At 38.0% G+C, this 20,059-nt stretch overlaps 1 protein-coding gene across 1 annotated transcript in view; it reads right to left on the bottom strand.

Annotated features, from left to right (window-relative positions):
- Positions 1-18,278, bottom strand: part of LOC128649341 (programmed cell death 1 ligand 2) — a 180,589-nt gene extending 162,311 nt beyond the window's left edge. Inside the window, exons 1-2 of the mRNA XM_053702555.1 lie at positions 18,170-18,278; positions 5,953-6,309 (exon numbers count right to left, since the gene is read on the bottom strand). Of these exons, the coding sequence (XP_053558530.1) occupies positions 5,953-6,309; positions 18,170-18,269 (457 nt within the window). The 5' untranslated portion in view covers positions 18,270-18,278. The remainder of the gene's footprint in view (positions 1-5,952; positions 6,310-18,169) is intronic.
- Positions 18,279-20,059: the final 1,781 nt, after the last annotated feature.

Raw genomic sequence — 20,059 nt, 5'->3', positions numbered from 1 at the left:
TGACGACCGGCTCCATCTTGAAGACCTCCAGCGCGGATCCATCCTCTTCTTCCGACGACTAGACGACGAATGACGGTTCCTTTAAGGGACGTCATCCAAGATGGCGTCCCTCGAATTCCGATTGGCTGATAGGATTCTATCAGCCAATCGGAATTAAGGTAGGAATATTCTGATTGGCTGATGGAATCAGCCAATCAGAATCAAGTTCAATCCGATTGGCTGATCCAATCAGCCAATCAGATTGAGCTCGCATTCTATTGGCTGATCGGAACAGCCAATAGAATGCGAGCTCAATCTGATTGGCTGATTGGATCAGCCAATCGGATTGAACTTGATTCTGATTGGCTGATTCCATCAGCCAATCAGAAAATTCCTACCTTAATTCCGATTGGCTGATAGAATCCTATAAGCCAATCGGAATTCGAGGGACGCCATCTTGGATGACGTCCCTTAAAGGAACCGTCATTCGTCGTCTAGTCGTCGGAAGAAGAGGATGGATCCGCGCTGGAGGTCTTCAAGATGGAGCCGGTCGTCATCGGATGGAAGAACATAGAAGATGCCGCTTGGAGAAGATGTTTGCCGGTCCGGATGTCCTCTTCTTGCCGGATAGGAGGAAGACTTTGGAGCACCGGATTATGGATCGCCAACCCCCGCTTGGGTTGGATGAAGATCTTGGAGCCAGGACGGATCGGTGATACCTGGATGGTGAAGACAAGGTAGGAAGATCTTCAGGGGATTAGTGTTAGGTTTATTTAAGGGGGTTTGGGTTAGATTAGGGGTATGTGGGTGGTGGGTTGTAATGTTGGGGGGGGGGTATTGTATGTTTTTTTTTACAGGCAAAAGAGCTGAAATTCTTGGGGCATGCCCCGCAAAGGGCCCTGTTCAGGGCTGGTAAGGTAAAAGAGCTTGTAATTTTTGTATTTTAGAATAGGGTAGGGAATTTTTTATTTTGGGGGTCTTTGTTATTTTATTAGGGGGCTTAGAGTAGGTGTAATTAGTTTAAAATTGTTGTAATATTTTTCTTATGTTTGTAAATATTTTTTTATTTTCTGTAACTTAGTTCTTTTTTATTTTTTGTACTTTAGATAGTTTATTTAATTGTATTTATTTGTAGCAATTGTGTTTAATTAATTTATTGATAGTGTAGTGTTAGGTTAATTGTAGGTAATTGTAGGTAGTTTATTTAATTATTTTATTGATAGGGTAGTGTTAGGTTTAATTATATCTTAGGTTAGGATTTATTTTACAGGTAAATTTGTTATTATTTTAACTAGGTAACTATTAAATAGTTCTTAACTATTTAATAGCTATTGTACCTGGTTAAAATAATTACAAAGTTGCCTGTAAAATAAATATTAATCCTAAAATAGCTATAATATAAATGTAATTTATATTGTAGCTATATTAGGATTTATTTTACAGGTAAGTATTTAGCTTTAAATAGGAATCATTTATTTAATAAGAGTTAATTTATTTCGTTAGATAAAAATTATATTTAACTTAGGGGGGTGTTAGTGTTAGGGTTAGACTTAGCTTTAGGGGTTAATACATTTATTAGAATAGCGGTGAGCTCCGGTCGGCAGATTAGGGGTTAATAATTGAAGGTAGGTGTCGGCGATGTTAGGGAGGGCAGATTAGGGGTTAATACTATTTATGATAGGGTTAGTGAGGCGGATTAGGGGTTAATAACTTTATTATAGTAGCGCTCAGGTCCGCTCGGCAGATTAGGGGTTAATAAGTGTAGGCAGTTGTCGGCGACGTTGTGGGGGGCAGATTAGGGGTTAATAAATATAACATAGGGGTCGGCGATGTTAGGGGCAGCAGATTAGGGGTACATAGCGATAACGTAGGTGGCGGCGATTTGCGGTCGGAAGATTAGGGGTTAATTATTTTAAGTAGCTTGCGGCGACGTTGTGGGGGGCAAGTTAGGGTTTAATAAATATAATATAGGGGTCGGCGGGGTTAGGGGCAGCAGATTAGGGGTACATAAGTATAACGTAGGTGGCGGTCGGCAGATTAGGGGTTAAAAATTTTAATCGAGTGGCGGCGATGTGGGGGGACCTCAGTTTAGGGGTACATAGGTAGTTTATGGGTGTTAGTGTACTTTAGGGTACAGTAGTTAAGATCTTTATAAACCGGCGTTAGCCAGAAAGCTCTTAACTCCTGCTTTTTTCAGGCGGCTGGAATCTTGTCGTTAGAGCTCTAACGCTCACTGCAGAAACAACTCTAAATACCAGCGTTAGAAAGATCCCATTGAAAAGATAGGCTACGCAAATGGCGTAGGGGGATCTGCGGTATGGAAAAGTCGCGGCTGTAAAGTGAGCGTTAGACCCTTTAATCACTGACTCCAAATACCAGCGGGCGGCCAAAACCAGCGTTAGGAGCCTCTAACGCTGGTTTTGACGGCTACCGCCGAACTCTAAATCTAGGCCTTAGGGTTTATTTTATAGGTAAGTATTTAGTTTTAAATAATTTAGTTAATTGTAGTAATTTTATTTAGATTTATTTAAATAATATTTAAGTTAGGGGGGTGTTAGGGTTAGGGTTAGACTTAGATTTAGAGGTTAATACATTTAATATAGTAGCGATGGCGTTGGGGGTGGCAGATTAGGGGTTAATAAATGTAGGTAGGTGTCGGCGATATTAGGGACGGCAGATTAGGGGTTAATAAAATGTAACTAATGTTTGCGAGGCGGGAGTGTGGCGGTTTAGGGGTTAATATATTTATTAAAGTGGCAGCGATGTCCGGTCGGCATATTAGGGGTTAAAAATTTTAGTTAAGTGTTTGCGATGTGGGGGGGGGGCTCGGTTTAGGGGTTAATAGGTAGTTTATGGGTGTTAGTGTACTTTTTAGCACTTTAGTTAAGAGTTTTATGTTACAGCGTTAGCCCATAAAACTCTTAACTACTGACTTTTAAATGTGGTAGGAGTCTTGACAGGAGAGGCTGTACCGCTTACTTTTTCCAAGACTCGTAATACCGGCATTAGGAAAATCCCATTGAAAAGATAGGATACGCAATTTACGTAGGTGGAATTGCGGTATGCTCGAGTCGCGGAAAAAAAGTGAGCGGTACACCTGTACCTGCCAGACTCTTAATACCAGCGGGCGTTAAAAAGCAGGGTTGGGACCTCTCAACGCTGCTTTTTAAGGCTAACGCAAGACTCGTAATCTATGCATTAGTATTCTTAATGTGCATTTTTAAGGTGTTAGCGCGTGAGTGAAGGTGTTTCAACTTGTAATATGTGCGGTATCCGTGTTCTTAGTTCTGTCATATTTTTTTTAGCACTGTTGATATTGCTCCAAAACATTTGGTGTCTCTTACTTTCCTCCATCATGTGAAAGTTTTGTTGGTCTCTTCCACTTTAGATCTATGTTCCTAATTTCACTAGCTCTGTTCTTCTGAGGAGCACTGTTAAATATTGTTGGAATTAGGTGCCTTGAAGCAAGTTTCCCAAACTTCAATGTTCTTAGGTCTGGAAGTGTAGCCTGGATTGAGTTCACTCTAATTAGTGTAAAAGAAAGTTATTAGACTTAAATTTGTGAAGTTGTTTTGTGCTTTTTCTTATTTCTTTTTCTTTATAGGAGATACGCTGTCCTGGTCTTTGGTAAATTAATTTCTTCATTTTATTATTTACTTTACAGCAGAAAATTGTCTGTTTTTTACACTGCTTATCTTCAAAGATTACTGCAGATTGTATGTTAGAACATCCTCTGTTGTAAATGCTTTGTTCTTGAAAATGATTTCCTTTCAAAACAAGTTTTTTGTGTCCCACCCAATTTCTTTGTTTTACTGTTGTGGTATTTTGTTGTTGGTGACTTGATTTCTACTGTGAGTGAAGGAAACACAGAGTTCTTATTACGAATTAAATAAATTATATTTTTTTCAGTTAATAGTTTAGAAGTATTCATTATTTTATGTCCATATTCAAATTACTTTGAACTCTAAGAGGCTGATTTATCATTGGTCTGTCCAACATGATCCGCTCAGCGGATCATGTCTGACAAACATTGATGAATGCCAACAGCATACGACATTGCACAAGCAGTCCTGTTGAACTGCTTGTGCAATGTCGCCCCCTGCAGATTCGCGGCCAATCGGCTGCTAGCAGGGGTTGTCAATCGTATAGGATCGGGCAGATTGATGTCTGCAGCCTCACAGGCAGCGAACCAGTTAAGGAGCAGCGGTATTAAGACAGCTGCTTCCTAACTGCTGTTTCCGGCAAGCCTGAAGGCTCGTGCGGAAACAGGGACATCAAGTTCCATTTGGAGCTTGATAATTCGTCCCCTAAGAATGTCACATAAAATACATAAGCACATGACATTTTCAATGGTCATGTATGCAGATTTTAATTTATAGTAAACTCTAAAACAGTGAAAATATTACACATAAAACCTAATTAACATAAAAAAAGAGTTTTATATGGAACCTCCCCCAAACTGTTGGCACTACTGATCACAAGAACAGTCTCTCTTATTTCAAGGCCAATCATAGACTTCTAGTGAGACAATGAGACAATGTCAATACTTCTTGTAATAGCAGCTAAGTAGGCGCTATATTTTTGCATTCATTATGTTTAATGCAATATATTTTCACCAGTTTAAGTTTATTTTTTATTATAATGTGCCCACTAGTTTTATGCGAATATATTTATAGCCGGTACATAACTATTAATACATTTTTGTGCTTATGAATTTTGTGCCAATTATTTACTGAGATCGCTGGCCTTTTTTTTTAGTTCCCCTCTTCCATTTGTGTATAGCAGTTCCTATCCTCTTTAGGGCAGATCTGATCTCAGTAAATACTGCTGTTCTGAGAGGGGAAATAAAATGTATCTGGATTATTGAACACAAAACTTGCGTGTTTAAATCAATAAATGGTGTATAGGAATGGAAAGAAACATGATGGGGAAAATGGTTGTGGAGTTGTTTGTTGGAGTAAATCAGGTAATTTCTTGAGATGTAAAAATAGGGACTACAGGAAAACCCGAAGTGGATCTCATATGACCCGAGTTGTCCATCACTAACATAGATGGTCCCACATCTATACTTATATAGTTACTTTATTCTACATTATATAAGTGGTCTGATAAAAAACAAAACACACACATAGAGCTATAAATGGCTACCAGCTCACTAGTGCTGGATCCAGAGGCAGAACTTTTCTCCACTTTCTGCAATGAGATTTTTTTTATTAAAAGATTTTCTGTAGTAAAAATGTAGTTAACAATTTCTTACAAGAATGTCTTACATTCAAGAGTCACATCTTTTACAGACTGGGAAATGCTAGGAGGCTGTGTTAAAAAAAATGCCTGAGAGCCAGTCATCAATGTGCTTCCACTTTTTAGCACTGCTCGGTGTTTGACTGTTCTCTTCAAACAGTGCTTCTCTCATGCTGCACTGTGTTGAGGAAAACATACACAGTGCAGCCATAGCACAATATTGTTAGAATATAACAGGCTAATGTGGAGCAGCACTGCAAAGTGAACATGCTAACAGTTCCTGCATGTGCCCTGGTCTTTCTGCAGACATGCTCCGTTTTCTGCGATGACATCTCAGATCACAGCATGTTCTGCCTTGGGGGTGCTGGACAAGTAAGACATTGCAATAAATTAATTAAATGATGTGGCTTTCATCCTACGTTTAATACTAAGCAGATGTATAACTTTTCCCTTATAGACATTTCTCCCCTGACTACAGTGGTACTCTTCTATATATATAAATACAGGTATATACTTTTTCTTTTTAAAAGTGATTCTTCAAAAACTCTAAGCAGCCAAACCAACTTATAATTTATGAGTAACCTCATTTCTTACTAGAAAAGCAACTTAATCCATGAAATACATACTTTATTTCAATGACATTTTTATACATAGCTTTATCATTACAGTTAGAAATGCAAAGCTTCTATCTCATGTGAGCGTGGGTTATTATATCCGGTTTTGGCAACTGACCTTGAACTTCAAGATGAATTATCTTGTAATCAGATCCATCAAGCTGTAAAAGGCAGACATACGACCCTGTGTCAGTAATTTTCAAATCCTTTATCTCAAGGATAGCCCGTCCCTTTTTCAGTTCATCCATCAACATTGACGTTCGCCCAAAGTAATTATTATCCTGACTTATCAGATCCTTTATTCCATTGGTAATGCGATATGCTTCCCTCTTTTTTGATTTAACAATGTGGTCCCATGAAACTGTTAATTTTGTAATGTTAAAATTATCATCTACTTGAAAGTTGCATTCCATTTGCACGGTGGCTCCGTACAGTGCTTGATATGACAATCTTGGAGCTTGTACTGTAAATAAAGCTGGATTTGCATAAAAAATACAAACAGTTATCAATATTATTTGAAACACAATCATTTTTGTAATATTCCTTAAATTTATAATATATTATATTATGTGTCTCAAACAAACATTATAGGAACAGATTACAATGGGAGCTGTATTTAGTGCTGCCGCTTGAAAGTAAAAAAATGTTGCGCGTGTGGGTTAGAGCACGTATTACAAGTAAAAAGCTAAATTTCAGGGCCTCGGATATTGCGCCAGTGCTAACTTTTTCTCCCCATAGACCTTAATGGAGAGCGTAGAAGAAAAAAACCTAACACTTATCGTTTGTGCATTAACCCAACAGGAGTTATTAATATTTCAACTTCCAATGTTTTTCACAAACAGGAAAATGTTATTTTTATTTTAAATTCCTATTTCTTTATATATCTTCATATAACTATACCATATATATTTATAGATTGGTGTGTTGTACAGGACTCAGAAAAGATCCCAACTGTCCAACACGTAAGCAGGCACCATAGATTGTTCCAAACACCTTTATTGTGTCAAACACATAACGTTTCAGCCCCCCACAGAGGCCTTGGTCACATAAATAGTAATGCCCCCTGCACATTCGTGGCCAATCGGCCGCTATCAGGGGGTGTCAATCAACCCGATTGTATGGGATAGGGCGGATTGCTGTCCATTGCCTCAGAGGTGGCGGACGAGTTAATGTAGCAGCCGGGCTTGATAAATTGGCCCCCTTATGAACATTTTTATGTTTTAATCTACATCTGCATGCTTTACATGCAAAACAAGACAAATACCCTCATAACCTGCACACATATATATATATATATATATATATATATATATATATATATACATACACACTATACATTTTATGTTATTTAGTATTAAAGTCAAAGTAAATCCTAGCGTTTTACAAATGCTAGGATTTACTATTGAAACAAATAAAGAGTATGGTAACTTCATGTAGAAAGCTCCTTTATTTGATTCAATTGATCGTCGCTCTTAGCTCCTACAGCAGCCCACAGCTAAAAAAAAATTAAATAGCCGTGCAGTATATCCAGGTTCGGCACCCATGGGAGCCGGATTTACCGCACGGCTATTGGCTAAGAGGTGAAAACGTCACCTCTTAGCCAAAAATTTTTTTAACCGTGCGCTGCTGTAGGAGCTAAGAACGGCGACCGATTGAATCAAATAAAGGAGCTTTCTATATGAAGTATCTTATATTTCATGAATGAAAGTGCCCTTTATTTGTTTCAATAGTAAATCCTAGCGTTTGTAAAATGCTAGGATTTACTTTCACTTTAATTTAGAGAATTACAACTTTTAGTGACTACTCTGGCCTATATATATATAAGTACACTGCACCGTATAATGGTGAGTAGTGTATACCCTGATATTAACACACACTGGTGTATAAGGATCATGAGGTTCTATATACTGATAATAAGCCCTATATAATGATGCTGAGGGGCCGGACACTGATAATGAGCATGCTGCTCTGTAAAATTATGCTTTTCTAAAGACTTGTACACTGATAATGTGCATGTTACATTGCATAATGATGAGGCTGGTAGTCTACCCTGCATCAAGATGCACAGTGTAGGACAACTGGATATACTATACATGATAAAACACATACAGGCCAGAGTGACCAGTTTTTTTTTTGTTTATTTCACTGCATTAATATACTGTACTGATTGTATTAATTTATATATATAAAACAATAAGAATAACAATTACATAACTATATTTGAATCACTCACTGGACTGAAGGGGAGGCAAGTATCTCTCTAGCATCCAAGCAAGGAGTTAATGTAGCTTCCTTAAGATCGAGGTCTGGCTGAAGCAATGGGATGAAGGAATGTTGCACAGCCTTGTGACCACCGGTACCGTTCTTATATCACGCAGGGGGAACAAATTTGACACTAACTACAGGGAGAGTGATACTACCCAGCTGTACACACCGATCCAAGAAGGGGGAGTGAAATCAGCAAAACCAGGAGCTTCGGTTACCTGTCAGCAGAACGGCAGTCTGCTTGCTTTATTGTTGTTCAAAGTACTGTAGGCTATTTATCATTGTTTTGCAGATAAGTTAAGAAACCTGCAAACTCCTTTGCAGTACAAATTTGCTGTGCATAAGGAAGTGGGAGATGGCACACGTCCCTTAGCAGATTGCGGTAAATGTGACAGCATGGAGATGGTTGGTTATTTACCCTCATCTGTCACAGCTACACATACAAGTGTGAGGGTTATGTAGGCTAGGTAAATGTGACAGTTTTTTTCTTTCTACAGTTTGACTCCGCAACAATTCTGACAACTATTCCCTGCTTTATTAATTGCAACCTCTATCTCCAAAGGGCGGCCCTGACTAGGGGTTGGTGTTACCCCTCCCCAGGGTGTCACCCGGTGCAGTCTGCACCCTCTGCATCTCCCCTAGTGAGGCCACTGGAACAAAGGTGTTAAAACAAAAAGAGGATGATTCAGTTTCCTGATCAAAGACTGATTCTTGATCATCTGAAAACACTTCACTCACAGAGAATAAATCAGAAGAACCTAGGCCTGGAACATTCATCTTAGCATTAGCAGACTTAGATTTACTTAAATCAGATAAGATAGAAGAGGGAATATCAGTCACCACCTTCTTACTCTTACTTGGAGGGGGCATGACCATCAACATCTCATATATAGAAGAGTGTACAAAATCATTAAATCCTGGAGTAAAATCTGAAAAACTCTCCAGTGAAGAACAAAGGGAGGACAGATACCCTCAGAAGCAAGAGCAGCATTAGACTGATTAGAATGCATAAGATGATAAGACATGCTTTGCAAAGCTGAGCAGGGGGGGGGGGTTGCATCAACCAGTTTGCTAAAAATACACTTAATATTAGTAGGAAAGTACAGCGGATCTAGCTTCTGACATACTAGTATTAACAGAAGAGGGGACAGGATCAGTATGCTCCATAATGAAAAAGAGATAAACAGGCAAAGGTAATGAGTAAATCAAAACACAGACAATGATTTAAACATAACAATAAAGGCAGGATAGATAAAGTTACCTTACACTTAGGTGATCACTAACACAATGACAGGCCAAACATACATACAAGTAAAAGAAAAGGACGCACACAAGCAAGTCAACGTGCGCAAACAAAAAAATATGATTAAAAGAAAAGCTGACAACGCTAACATAAATAAATACTTGCACCTCAAGACCTACATAGGGTGAAATAAGGTACTTATTTAACCAAGCCTAAAATGCCTGACCTAATGGTCCATAAGCTTTGATATACCCATAAGTGAGTACCTACTAATAGCCTACAGGCTAAAATGGTGCCAGCAACAACCCCCACACTTACCTGATAGGCACCCATACTACTGGACTTACTGTAAGCAAAAACAACTGCTTCCTGTAGATAGCCAATCCAGTGCTGTACATGTGATAGGGGAGTATCTAAATATATATAGTTTAACACTGAATCAACAGGAAGAGGCTAGGGACCAGTCCCGGCGAAACCTGTGGAAGACCTGTAACTGATTTCCATAGGGTGTTCTTGTGCCACTACCCATACCAGAAAGACATACCTCTGTCCAAACAGTAGCTATCTGAGAGGAAACTGGGCCTCAAATTGGTTTGGGAACCCTTCTCACAAACACCTAGAACACCTCCCTTCTTTACCTTCCTCCTGTGAAGGCAAAGACAAGACTAGTTTCCAGCAAGGTGGGAAGGGTTTTAAGGGCTCTTGGGATTTTGGGATTTATGCCTTCTCCTAGTGGTCACCATCTTTATGAAAGAAAGTAAGTTGTTGAATAGGTAATCTCCCTTATCCTTATACCTTTACAGTATTCTGATACACATCAAATCTGATTTTTTTTTTGGTGCTCACAATATATAATGCATCTATACATCCATCCATTTTCAGAATAAACTACTCAATATATTTTAATTGATAAGAGAATAAGTTCATTCATTAATTTTACAATCTATCTTTAAATTATAAGTTTCTGATAAAGGTAGTACTCTTTTGGATAGGACAAATTTCTGATAATCTTAATGAAATATATACTCTCTACCCAACAATTCTTAATTTAAAATTGTAAATTAATAGATTCAAAAGAGATATACTCTTGAATAAAAAGGATTTAATATTGGGAAGTTTGAGAAATAATATATAGGGGCATATATCTCATATATAAAGCATTTGAAGTTTGAATTTATGGATTATCTGTAATGGAAATTATATATATTCAAAACTCTATCCCAATGTATACTATTATATGAAGTTAAAATTGTAATTGTCTGAAATATTATAAAATAATGGGCCACTCCTAAAAGTAAATGCATTAAGGATTAGAGCTGAATTCTGACACAGTTGGATCAGCTATTAAAAAAATCATGTGATATAAGACTTTTAACATCAATGTAGCCGCCAATAAGCAAGTTCTATCCTTGGTGGTGAACCAAAAATGGGCCAGTTCTTAAGCTTAGATTCCTGCTTTTTCAAATAAATATATCAAGCGAATGAAGAAAAATGGGTAAATTAGAAAGTTGCTTAGAATTACATGCTCTATCTGAATAATGAAAGAAAAAAAATTAAGTTTAGTATCCCTTTAATGTGGCTAATTGGTAACACACCTAACAGAAATGATCAAGTATGCATTGATAGTAGATAACATAAATATTACAAAAAGCAATTAAACAAAAATACAACATAAAATATGCTCCATAGTGAGTATGAACATTAGAATAGCCACTTGGAGGGGCCAAAAGCTTTGCCTCCATTAGTGAAAGGATTAACAATTATGACTTGTCCATTTTCCACTCTTACTATCCCGTTGAATTTATTCTAACTATAGTTTAATTGGGTGTTGCAACCCTACGATTAATTGGAGAGTATGTGGCCAAAAGAAAGAAGAGAGAGATCAAAAAGGTGGGGGGGGGGGGAGGTAAGAGAAAAAAAAACAAAAGAAAGAGGGAAAGATAGGGGAAGATATGGTATGGGGTGGGGGTTGTGCCACAAACATATATATCTAGAACCTTGGCCAACTAGTGATCTTCTCCTATGGTCTAGTGGAGTAACTAGGACATAGGTAGGGCTTGTTCCCAATAAAATATAAGATCCAGAAAATAGAAAGGCTTAGCATGATTTAAAAATCCATATTCCTCCATGTAAAGGAATTCAGAGGTTCTATCTAACAACATCAGTTTGGAAGGCGAGATGAAAGTTCTCCAATGTCTAGCTATTAGTGATTTTGCTCCATTTATTCCTATCTGTAAGAGGTGTCCTGAGTTTGCATTTGTTTTTGGGAAGGTCATTCAATAGTGCCATTCTGGGGGTTAGGTTAAAAAGGCCCTCAATATCTTTTGGAAGTGTTCTTCAACCATCAGCCATAAGGAATGGATGGCCCTACATGTTTAGCAAATGTGGAGAAGCGTGCCACGGTCTCCATACTACCCCCAGCACCCACTGGATGCTCCCCTATATATCACTGACAACCGTGCAGGGGTGACGAACCACCAACGTTTAACATTTCTTATTTAAGATTATTAAGCATAAAATTAGAAAAAGAAGCAAATCTTTGAATTTCAAGAAGTGCAGCTTGAATTAAAACTGAAGGCAATGATAATGATAAAAGAACATTAATGATAAAAGAGCCTTTGGCATTCATTGCTACTTTTTAATTGAGGGGGCCAGTTTGGATTCCAGACACTTTTTTTGCATTGTATGTGTGTAGCAAGCACTTCCATTGTTAGGACAAATAAGATAGGGACAGGAGGCATCCTTGTCTTGTACGATTACAAATGTAGAAGGTAAGTGTGTGAATACCATTGGCCTTGACCTTTGCTGAAGGGGAAGAGTAAGGACTAAAGATACAGAGTATAGTTTTTGAGCCAAAGCCTAATGCTTCCATGGTAGCTCTCAAGAAGGACTAGTCAGTGAGAGCAAATGCTTTTTCAGCATTCCCTCACCATAATTTCACTGACCTTGGCCATCAGTCAATTTAACCCTAACCTAAACCTAACAAGCAGCCCCAGCTAACCTGCCACCTCATTCACTATTGAAAACAACAATGATCCAGCTTAACCCTCAAAATTAACTCTACCTAACATATCCACACAAGACTGTCCCAGCTTCAATAAATTATCCCTACCACAATACCTCCCAACATCCAAGGGACCTCCTTTAGAGCTCCCTACCATATTACCAAAGGCTTGTTCTACTGCTTAATCCTCTCTCAAATCCCCTCCATAATCAAATGAATACTTAAAGGGACAGTCTACACCTTAGTCATCTTAAAGTCTTACCTTAGATTAAGCTGCAAAGAGCCCTATGCACCCCTTTCTATATCATGCAGCAGGAACAGTAAAAAAGGCTTTTATAAAATAATAGCATTTTTGGCCATTTTGAAATGGAGGCCAATCTACGCCCACTGATGACATCACAATCCAAAGTGCATCTAGGCATTCTGCTGAATAACATTGACTGTCTGCTGAATCCAACTAGTGAGACTTTTGTGATTAGATGCCATATACAGCTCGGATCATTTCTTCATCAGTGGGCGGAGCTTGGAGGCAATTTCAGAGTGGACAGAAATTATATTCTTTTTAAAATAACTTCTTACCGTTCCTGCTGCTTAATATAGAAAGGGGTGCAGGAGGTTATTTGCAGCTTTATCTAAGGAAAGATTTTAAGATGATTAAGGTGTAGACTGTCCCTTTAATGTAATTTGCCTATCTTTATTCTTTCATGGTCACTCTTCAGCCTTTTTTATCTAGCAAAATAATTCACATTTTTCCTTTTTGTCTGCAGTTCACTGAAAATCTTTAAATTAACCAATCATTATAGTGATGGAAATGTTAACTGTCAACATTGAGCCATCCTCCTACTCTTCTGATTGGTTAGCCAGCTTCTTTCAGCGCACTTCTGCTGTTAATACCACATCTTATACTTGTACTGCTTGTACTGCTATTATCAGTAGCACAGCATCTGTTTAAGTGTGGTTATGTCTCTGTTATGCTCTACTCTAAGTTTTAGACATGTTTAAAAGCATTTGCAGATAAGTTTATCCTTAATTTTATAGCAACAGTATAAACTACTGACACATTAATACATAAGTAATTAAGTCCAGCATTATTTATGTTTAAATGACACACTAAATTAACTTCTTTGTTGAGTTAGAAAGTTCATGGAGCCTATTTATGATGGTGCGAGCGGACATGATCTAATAAGCCCTGCACATCGATAAATGCCGGCAGCATACGCTCTCAGTATTTATCATTGCACCAGCAGTTCTTGTGAACTGCTGGTGCAATACCGCCCCCTGCAGATTTGCCAATCGGCCGCTAGCAGGGGGTGTCAATTAACCCAATTGTATTCCCTCACATTTGTACAGATGTAAAAAAATATATTATGATCCAAATAATTAAATAACTGTCAAATAACTGGATTTATTGTCCCTACAGAAAAGCAGACCATTTGCAAACAGAAAAAATACCGGCCTAGATTTAGAGTTTTGCGGCCAAGGGGGTGCGTTAGCTACGCGTGCTTTTTTCCCCCCGCACCTTTTAAATACCGCTGGTATTTAGAGTTTACAGAATGGCAGGGTTTTCAGTGCGTTAGGCTCCAAAAAGGGAGCGTAGAGCATAATTTAACGCCACTGAAACTCTAGATACCAGCGGTGCTTACGGACGCGGTCAGCCTCAAAAACGTGCTCGTGCACGATTCCCCCATAGGAAACAATGGGGCTGTTTGAGCTGAAAAAAACCCTAACACCTGCAAAAAAGCTGCGTTCAGCTCCTAACGCAGCCCCATTGTTTCCTATGGGGAAACACTTCCTACGTCTGCACCTAACACCCTAACATGAACCCCGAGTCTAAACACCCCTAACCTTACACTTATTAACCGCTAATCTGCCGACCCCGCTATCGCTGACACCTGCATATTTTTTTAACCCCTAATCTGCCGCTCCGTAAACCGCCTCTACTTACATTATCCCTATGTACCCCTAATCTGCTGCCCCTAACACCGCCGACCCCTATATTATATTTATTAACCCCTAATCTGCCGCCCCCAACGTCGCCGCCACCTACCTACACTTATCAACCCCTAATCTGCCGAGCGGACCGCACCGCTACTATAATAAAGTTATTAACCCCTAATCCGCCTCCCTCCCGCCTCACTAACCCTATAATAAATATTATTAACCCCTAATCTGCCCTCCCTAACATCGCCGACACCTAACTTCAAACATTAACCCCTAATCTGCCGACCGGAGCTCACCGCTATTCTAATAAATTTTTTAACCCCTAAAGCTAAGTCTAACCCTAACCCTAACACCCCCCTAAGTTAAATATAATTTTATTCTAACGAAATAAATTAACTCTTATTAAATAAATTATTCCTATTTAAAGCTAAATACTTACCTGTAAAATAAACCCTAATATAACTACAATATAAATTATAATTATATTGTAGCTGTTTTAGGATTAATATTTATTTTACAGGCAACGTTGTAATTATTTTAACCAGGTACAATAGCTATTAAATAGTTAAGAACTATTTAATAGTTACCTAGTTAAAATAATAACAAAATTACCTGTAAAATAAATCCTAACCTAAGTTACAATTAAACCTAACACTACACTATCAATAAATTAATTAAATAAAATACCTACAATTATCTACAATTAAACCTAACACTACACTATCAATAAATAAATTAAATACAATTCCTACAAATAAATAAAATTAAATTAACTAACTAAAGTACAAAAAATAAAAAAGAACTAAGTTACAAAAAATAAAAAAATATTTACAAACATTAGAAAAATATTACAACAATTTTAAACTAATTACACCTACTCTAAGCCCCCTAATAAAATAACAAAGCCCCCCAAAATAAAAAAATGCCCAACCCTATTCTAAATTACAAAAGTTCAAAGCTCTTTTACCTTACCAGCCCTTAAAAGGGCCCTTTGTGGGGCATGCCCCAAAACATTCAGCTCTTTTGCCTGTAAAAAAAAACATACAATACCCCCCCCCAACATTACAACCCACCACCCACATACCCCTAATCTAACCCAAACCCCCCTTAAATAAACCTAACACTAAGCCCCTGAAGATCTTCCTACCTTGTCTTCACCATTCCAGGTTCACCGATCAGTCCAGAGTCTTGATCCAAGCCCAAGCGGGGGGCTGAAGAGTGACGTCCATCCTCGGGCTGAAGTCTGGATCCAAGCGGCGGCTGAAGAAATCCATCATCGGGCTGAAGTCGGAAGTCCATCATCGGGATGAAGTCTTCTATCAAGCCGCATCTTCAATCTTCTTTCTTCTGGAGCGGAGCCATCTTCTTCCCTGCCGACGCGGATCCAACCTCTTCAAGCGACGCCTACTCGTCGAATGAAGGTTCCTTTAAGGGACGTCATCCAAGATGGCGTCCCTCGAATTCCGATTGGCTGATAGGATTCTATCAGCCAATCGGAATTAAGGTAGGAAAATTCTGATCAGCCAATCAGATTGAGCTCGCATTCTATTGGCTGTTCCGATCAGCCAATAGAATGCGAGCTCAATCTGATTGGCTGATCGGATCAGCCAATCGGATTGAACTTGATTCTGATTGGCTGATTCCATCAGCCAATCAGAATTTTCCTACCTTAATTCCGATTGGCTGATAGAATCCTATCAGCCAATCAGAATTCGAGGGACGCCATCATGGATGACGTCCCTTAAAGGAACCTTCATTCGGCGAGTAGGCGTCGCTTGAAGAGGTTGGATCTGCGTCGGCTGGGAAGAAGATGGCTCCGCTCCGCTCCAGAAGAAAGAAGATTGAAGATGCGGCTTGATAGAAGACTTCATCCCGATGATGGACTTCCAACTTCAGCCCGATGATGGATTTCTTCAGCCGCCGCTTGGATCCAGACTTCAGCCCGAGGATGGACGTCACTCTTCAGCCCCCCGCTTGGGCTTGGATCAAGACTCTGGACCGATCGGTGAACCTGGAATGGTGAAGACAAGGTAGGAAGATCTTCAGGGGCTTAGTGTTAGGTTTATTTAAGGGGGGTATGTGGGTGGTGGGTTGTAATGTTGGGGGGGGTATTGTATGTTTTTTTTTTACAGGCAAAAGAGCTGAATTTTTTGGGGCATGCCCCGCAAAGGGCCCTTTTAAGGGCTGGTAAGGTAAAAGAGCTTTGAACTTTTGTAATTTAGAATAGGGTAGGGCATTTTTTATTTTGGGGGGCTTTGTAATTTTATTAGGGGGCTTAGAGTAGGTGTAATTAGTTTAAAATTGTTGTAATATTTTTCTAATGTTTGTAAATATTTTTTTATTTTTTGTAACAGTTCTTTTTTATTTTTTGTACTTTAGTTAGTTAATTTAATTTTATTTATTTGTAGGAATTGTATTTAATTTATTTATTGATAGTGTAGTGTTAGGTTTAATTGTAGATAATTGTAGGTATTTTATTTATTTAATTTATTGATAGTGTAGTGTTAGGTTTAATTGTAACTTAGGTTAGGATTTATTTTACAGGTAATTTTGTTATTATTTTAACTAGGTAACTATTAAATAGTTCTTAACTATTTAATAGCTATTGTACCTGGTTAAAATAAATACAAAGTTGCCTGTAAAATAAATATTAATCCTAAAATAGCTACAATGTAATTATAATTTATATTGTAGCTATATTAGGGTTTATTTTACAGGTAAGTATTTAGCTTTAAATAGGAATAATTTATATAATAAGAGTTAATTTTTTTTGTTAGATTTAAATTATATTTAATTTAGGGGGGTGTTAGGGTTAGGGTTAGACTTAGCTTTAGGGGTTAAAAAATTTATTAGAATAGCGGTGAGCTCCGGTCGGCAGATTAGGGGTTAATGTTTGAAGTTAGGTGTCGGCGATGTTAGGGAGGGCAGATTAGGGGTTAATACTATTTATTATAGGGTTAGTGAGGCGGGAGGGAGGCGGATTAGGGGTTAATAACTTTATTATAGTAGCGGTGCGGTCCGCTCGGCAGATTAGGGGTTAATAAGTGTAGGTAGGTGGCGGCGACGTTGGGGGGCAGGTTAGGGGTTAATAAATATAATATAGGGGTCGGCGGTGTTAGGGGCAGCAGATTAGGGGTACATAGGGATAATTTAGCTGGCGGCGCTTTGCGGTCGGCAGATTAGGGGTTAATTATTGTAGGTCGCTGGCGGTGACGTTGTGGGGGGCAGGTTAGGGGTTAATAAATATAATATAGGGGTCGGCGGTGTTAGGGGCAGCAGATTAGGGGTACATAAGTATAACGTAGGTGGCGGTCGGCAGATTAGGGGTTAAAAAAATTTAATCGAGTGGCGGCGATGTGGGGGGACCTCGGTTTAGGGGTACATAGGTAGTTTATGGGTGTTAGTGTACTTTAGAGCACAGTAGTTAAGAGCTTTATGAACCGGCGTTAGCCCAGAAAGCTCTTAACTACTGACTTTTTTCTGCGGCTGGAGTTTTGTCGTTAGAGTTCTAAATCTCACTCCAGCCACGACTCTAAATACCGGAGTTAGAAAGATCCCATTGAAAAGATAGGATACGCAATTGACGTAAGGGGATCTGCGGTATGGAAAAGTCGCGGCTGGAAAGTGAGCGTTAGACCCTTTAATCACTGACTCCAAATACCTGAGGGCGGTAAAAACCAGCGTTAGGAGCCTCTAACGCTGGTTTTCACGGCTACCGCAAAACTCCAAATCTAGGCCACCATCTTCATGTTGGAATCTATTTTTGTGCACATTTCTCCATTTTAAAATATCCCTTTAATATTTATTGGCAGTCAGTTTTTGCAAATGTATTTTTTTTTAAGAAAGCAGTTTCTTTTTTACTTTGAAAGATATTGAACTCACCAAATGTTGTGGAAAGCAGAGCAAATATAATATGTAGTAAAAACAGAGGAGCCGGAGCCTGATGCCTTCTAAAATGCATTAAAAACAGAAAGTCCTTCATGTTTTTTTGTTATCTGTAAACACAAAATATAATCACCAAGAAAGTGAACAATTTAAAGGGTCAATAAAGTCAAAATTAAACTTACATGATAGATGGCACATGCTATTTTAAACATCTTTCCAATTTACTCTTATTAAATAATTTGCTTCATTCTCTTGGTATCCTTTATGAAAAGTATAGCTGGGTAAGCTCAGGAGAAACATTGCACTACTGGGAGCTAGCTACTGATTGGTGGCTGCACATAGATGTGTCTTGTTATTGGCTTACCCTGCTGTTCTGAGCTACTTCCCAGAAGTGGATTTCCCAGATAGTTTATTCCATTATTATTATCATTTATTTGTATAGTGCCGCCAAATTCCGTAGCGCTGGGTACAATGATAGGGGTATACAATGACAAGGATTTGTGATAAAATAGAAAACATAACAAAACTAAACAAATCTAGTACAGGAGGACCATGAATCATTTATAAAAATAGTTTCATAAATGCTACTAGTGCCCACTTTAACAAGTGGAAATATAATGTACTGTATGGTCAGTATTTATGTATTAGAAGAAATGGCACATAATACAAGATTTCATGAGGGAATCAGAGATATTCAATAAAATATTTCTAGAGAGGATACTCAAAAGCAATTCTGGAGAAAGCAAAAGCAAGATCATTACAACAAAAGAGAGATACACTTATAAACCCTGAAGGAAAAAAGAAAAAAGAGCTTGAACCATAAAGACCAGGTTACATTTATAACCACCATCTAAGAGTTCTAGTAAAGTGTGTTCCAAAAGAAAAACAAAAATACATTACAAAGTACACTTGCACCCATAAACTAAATTATTAATCCATAAACCGCCATCCCCCACACCACAAACACTAAATAAAAGTATTAATCCCTAAAACGTCATCCACCCACATCGCAAACACTAAATAAAAATATTAACCCCCTAACCTAACACCCCCTAACTTGACCCCAATTAAAATACCCATAAATTAAATAAAAACTATATCAACTACCTTAAAAAAAAAAACTTACCTGTAAAATTAAAATAAAACTTAAGCTTACCCTAAAAAAACAAAAACAACTAACATTACTTAAAAAAAATTACATTACCAAAAATGAAAAAAATTACATTGCTAAAAATAAAAAACTATAAAAAATTATTTACCAAAAAACAACTACTGACATTTAAAAAAAAAAACAAAACCTACCATTACAAAAAATAACAAACGAAATTACCAAAAATAAAATTTTTTATTCCCATTCTAATACCCCTAAAAACACCCCAAAATAAAAAAAAACCCTATTCTACAAATAAACTACCAATAGCCCTTAACCCTTGAGTGCTAAGCACTTTCCCACCTGGGTGCTAAGCTGTTTAAAGTTTTTTTTTTTTTTTTTTAAATATACTATATATATATATATATATATATATATATATATATATATATATATATATATATATATTTTATATATATATATATATATACACTTTTTTTTTTCTTTCTTCAGATCCCCAAGACTTACAATGTTGGAAAGGTTAGGCGATTACCTTTCCAACTGTGGGTCTTGGGGTCTGTAGCTGCTTAGATGCCTGTGATAGCATGCCTCCTTTAGCTATTCTTAACATTTTTATTTTTAAATAAAGTTGATGTCACCGCACATAATGTGAAGCACCGCAATGCCCATCACTATACAGGCTCGATCACCGAGGTAGGAGCCCCCAGATCTCCCTCAAGTTGGGAGAGTGCTAGCGACGGCTCAGAGCCGTTGTTAGCACTGAAAGGGTTAAAATG

The sequence above is a fragment of the Bombina bombina genome, chromosome 2 (genome assembly GCF_027579735.1).
Source record: "Bombina bombina isolate aBomBom1 chromosome 2, aBomBom1.pri, whole genome shotgun sequence".
Taxonomy (NCBI): domain Eukaryota; kingdom Metazoa; phylum Chordata; class Amphibia; order Anura; family Bombinatoridae; genus Bombina; species Bombina bombina.
Note: the sequence above shows the minus strand (reverse complement) of the source record. Positions and strands in the feature narration are given on the sequence as shown.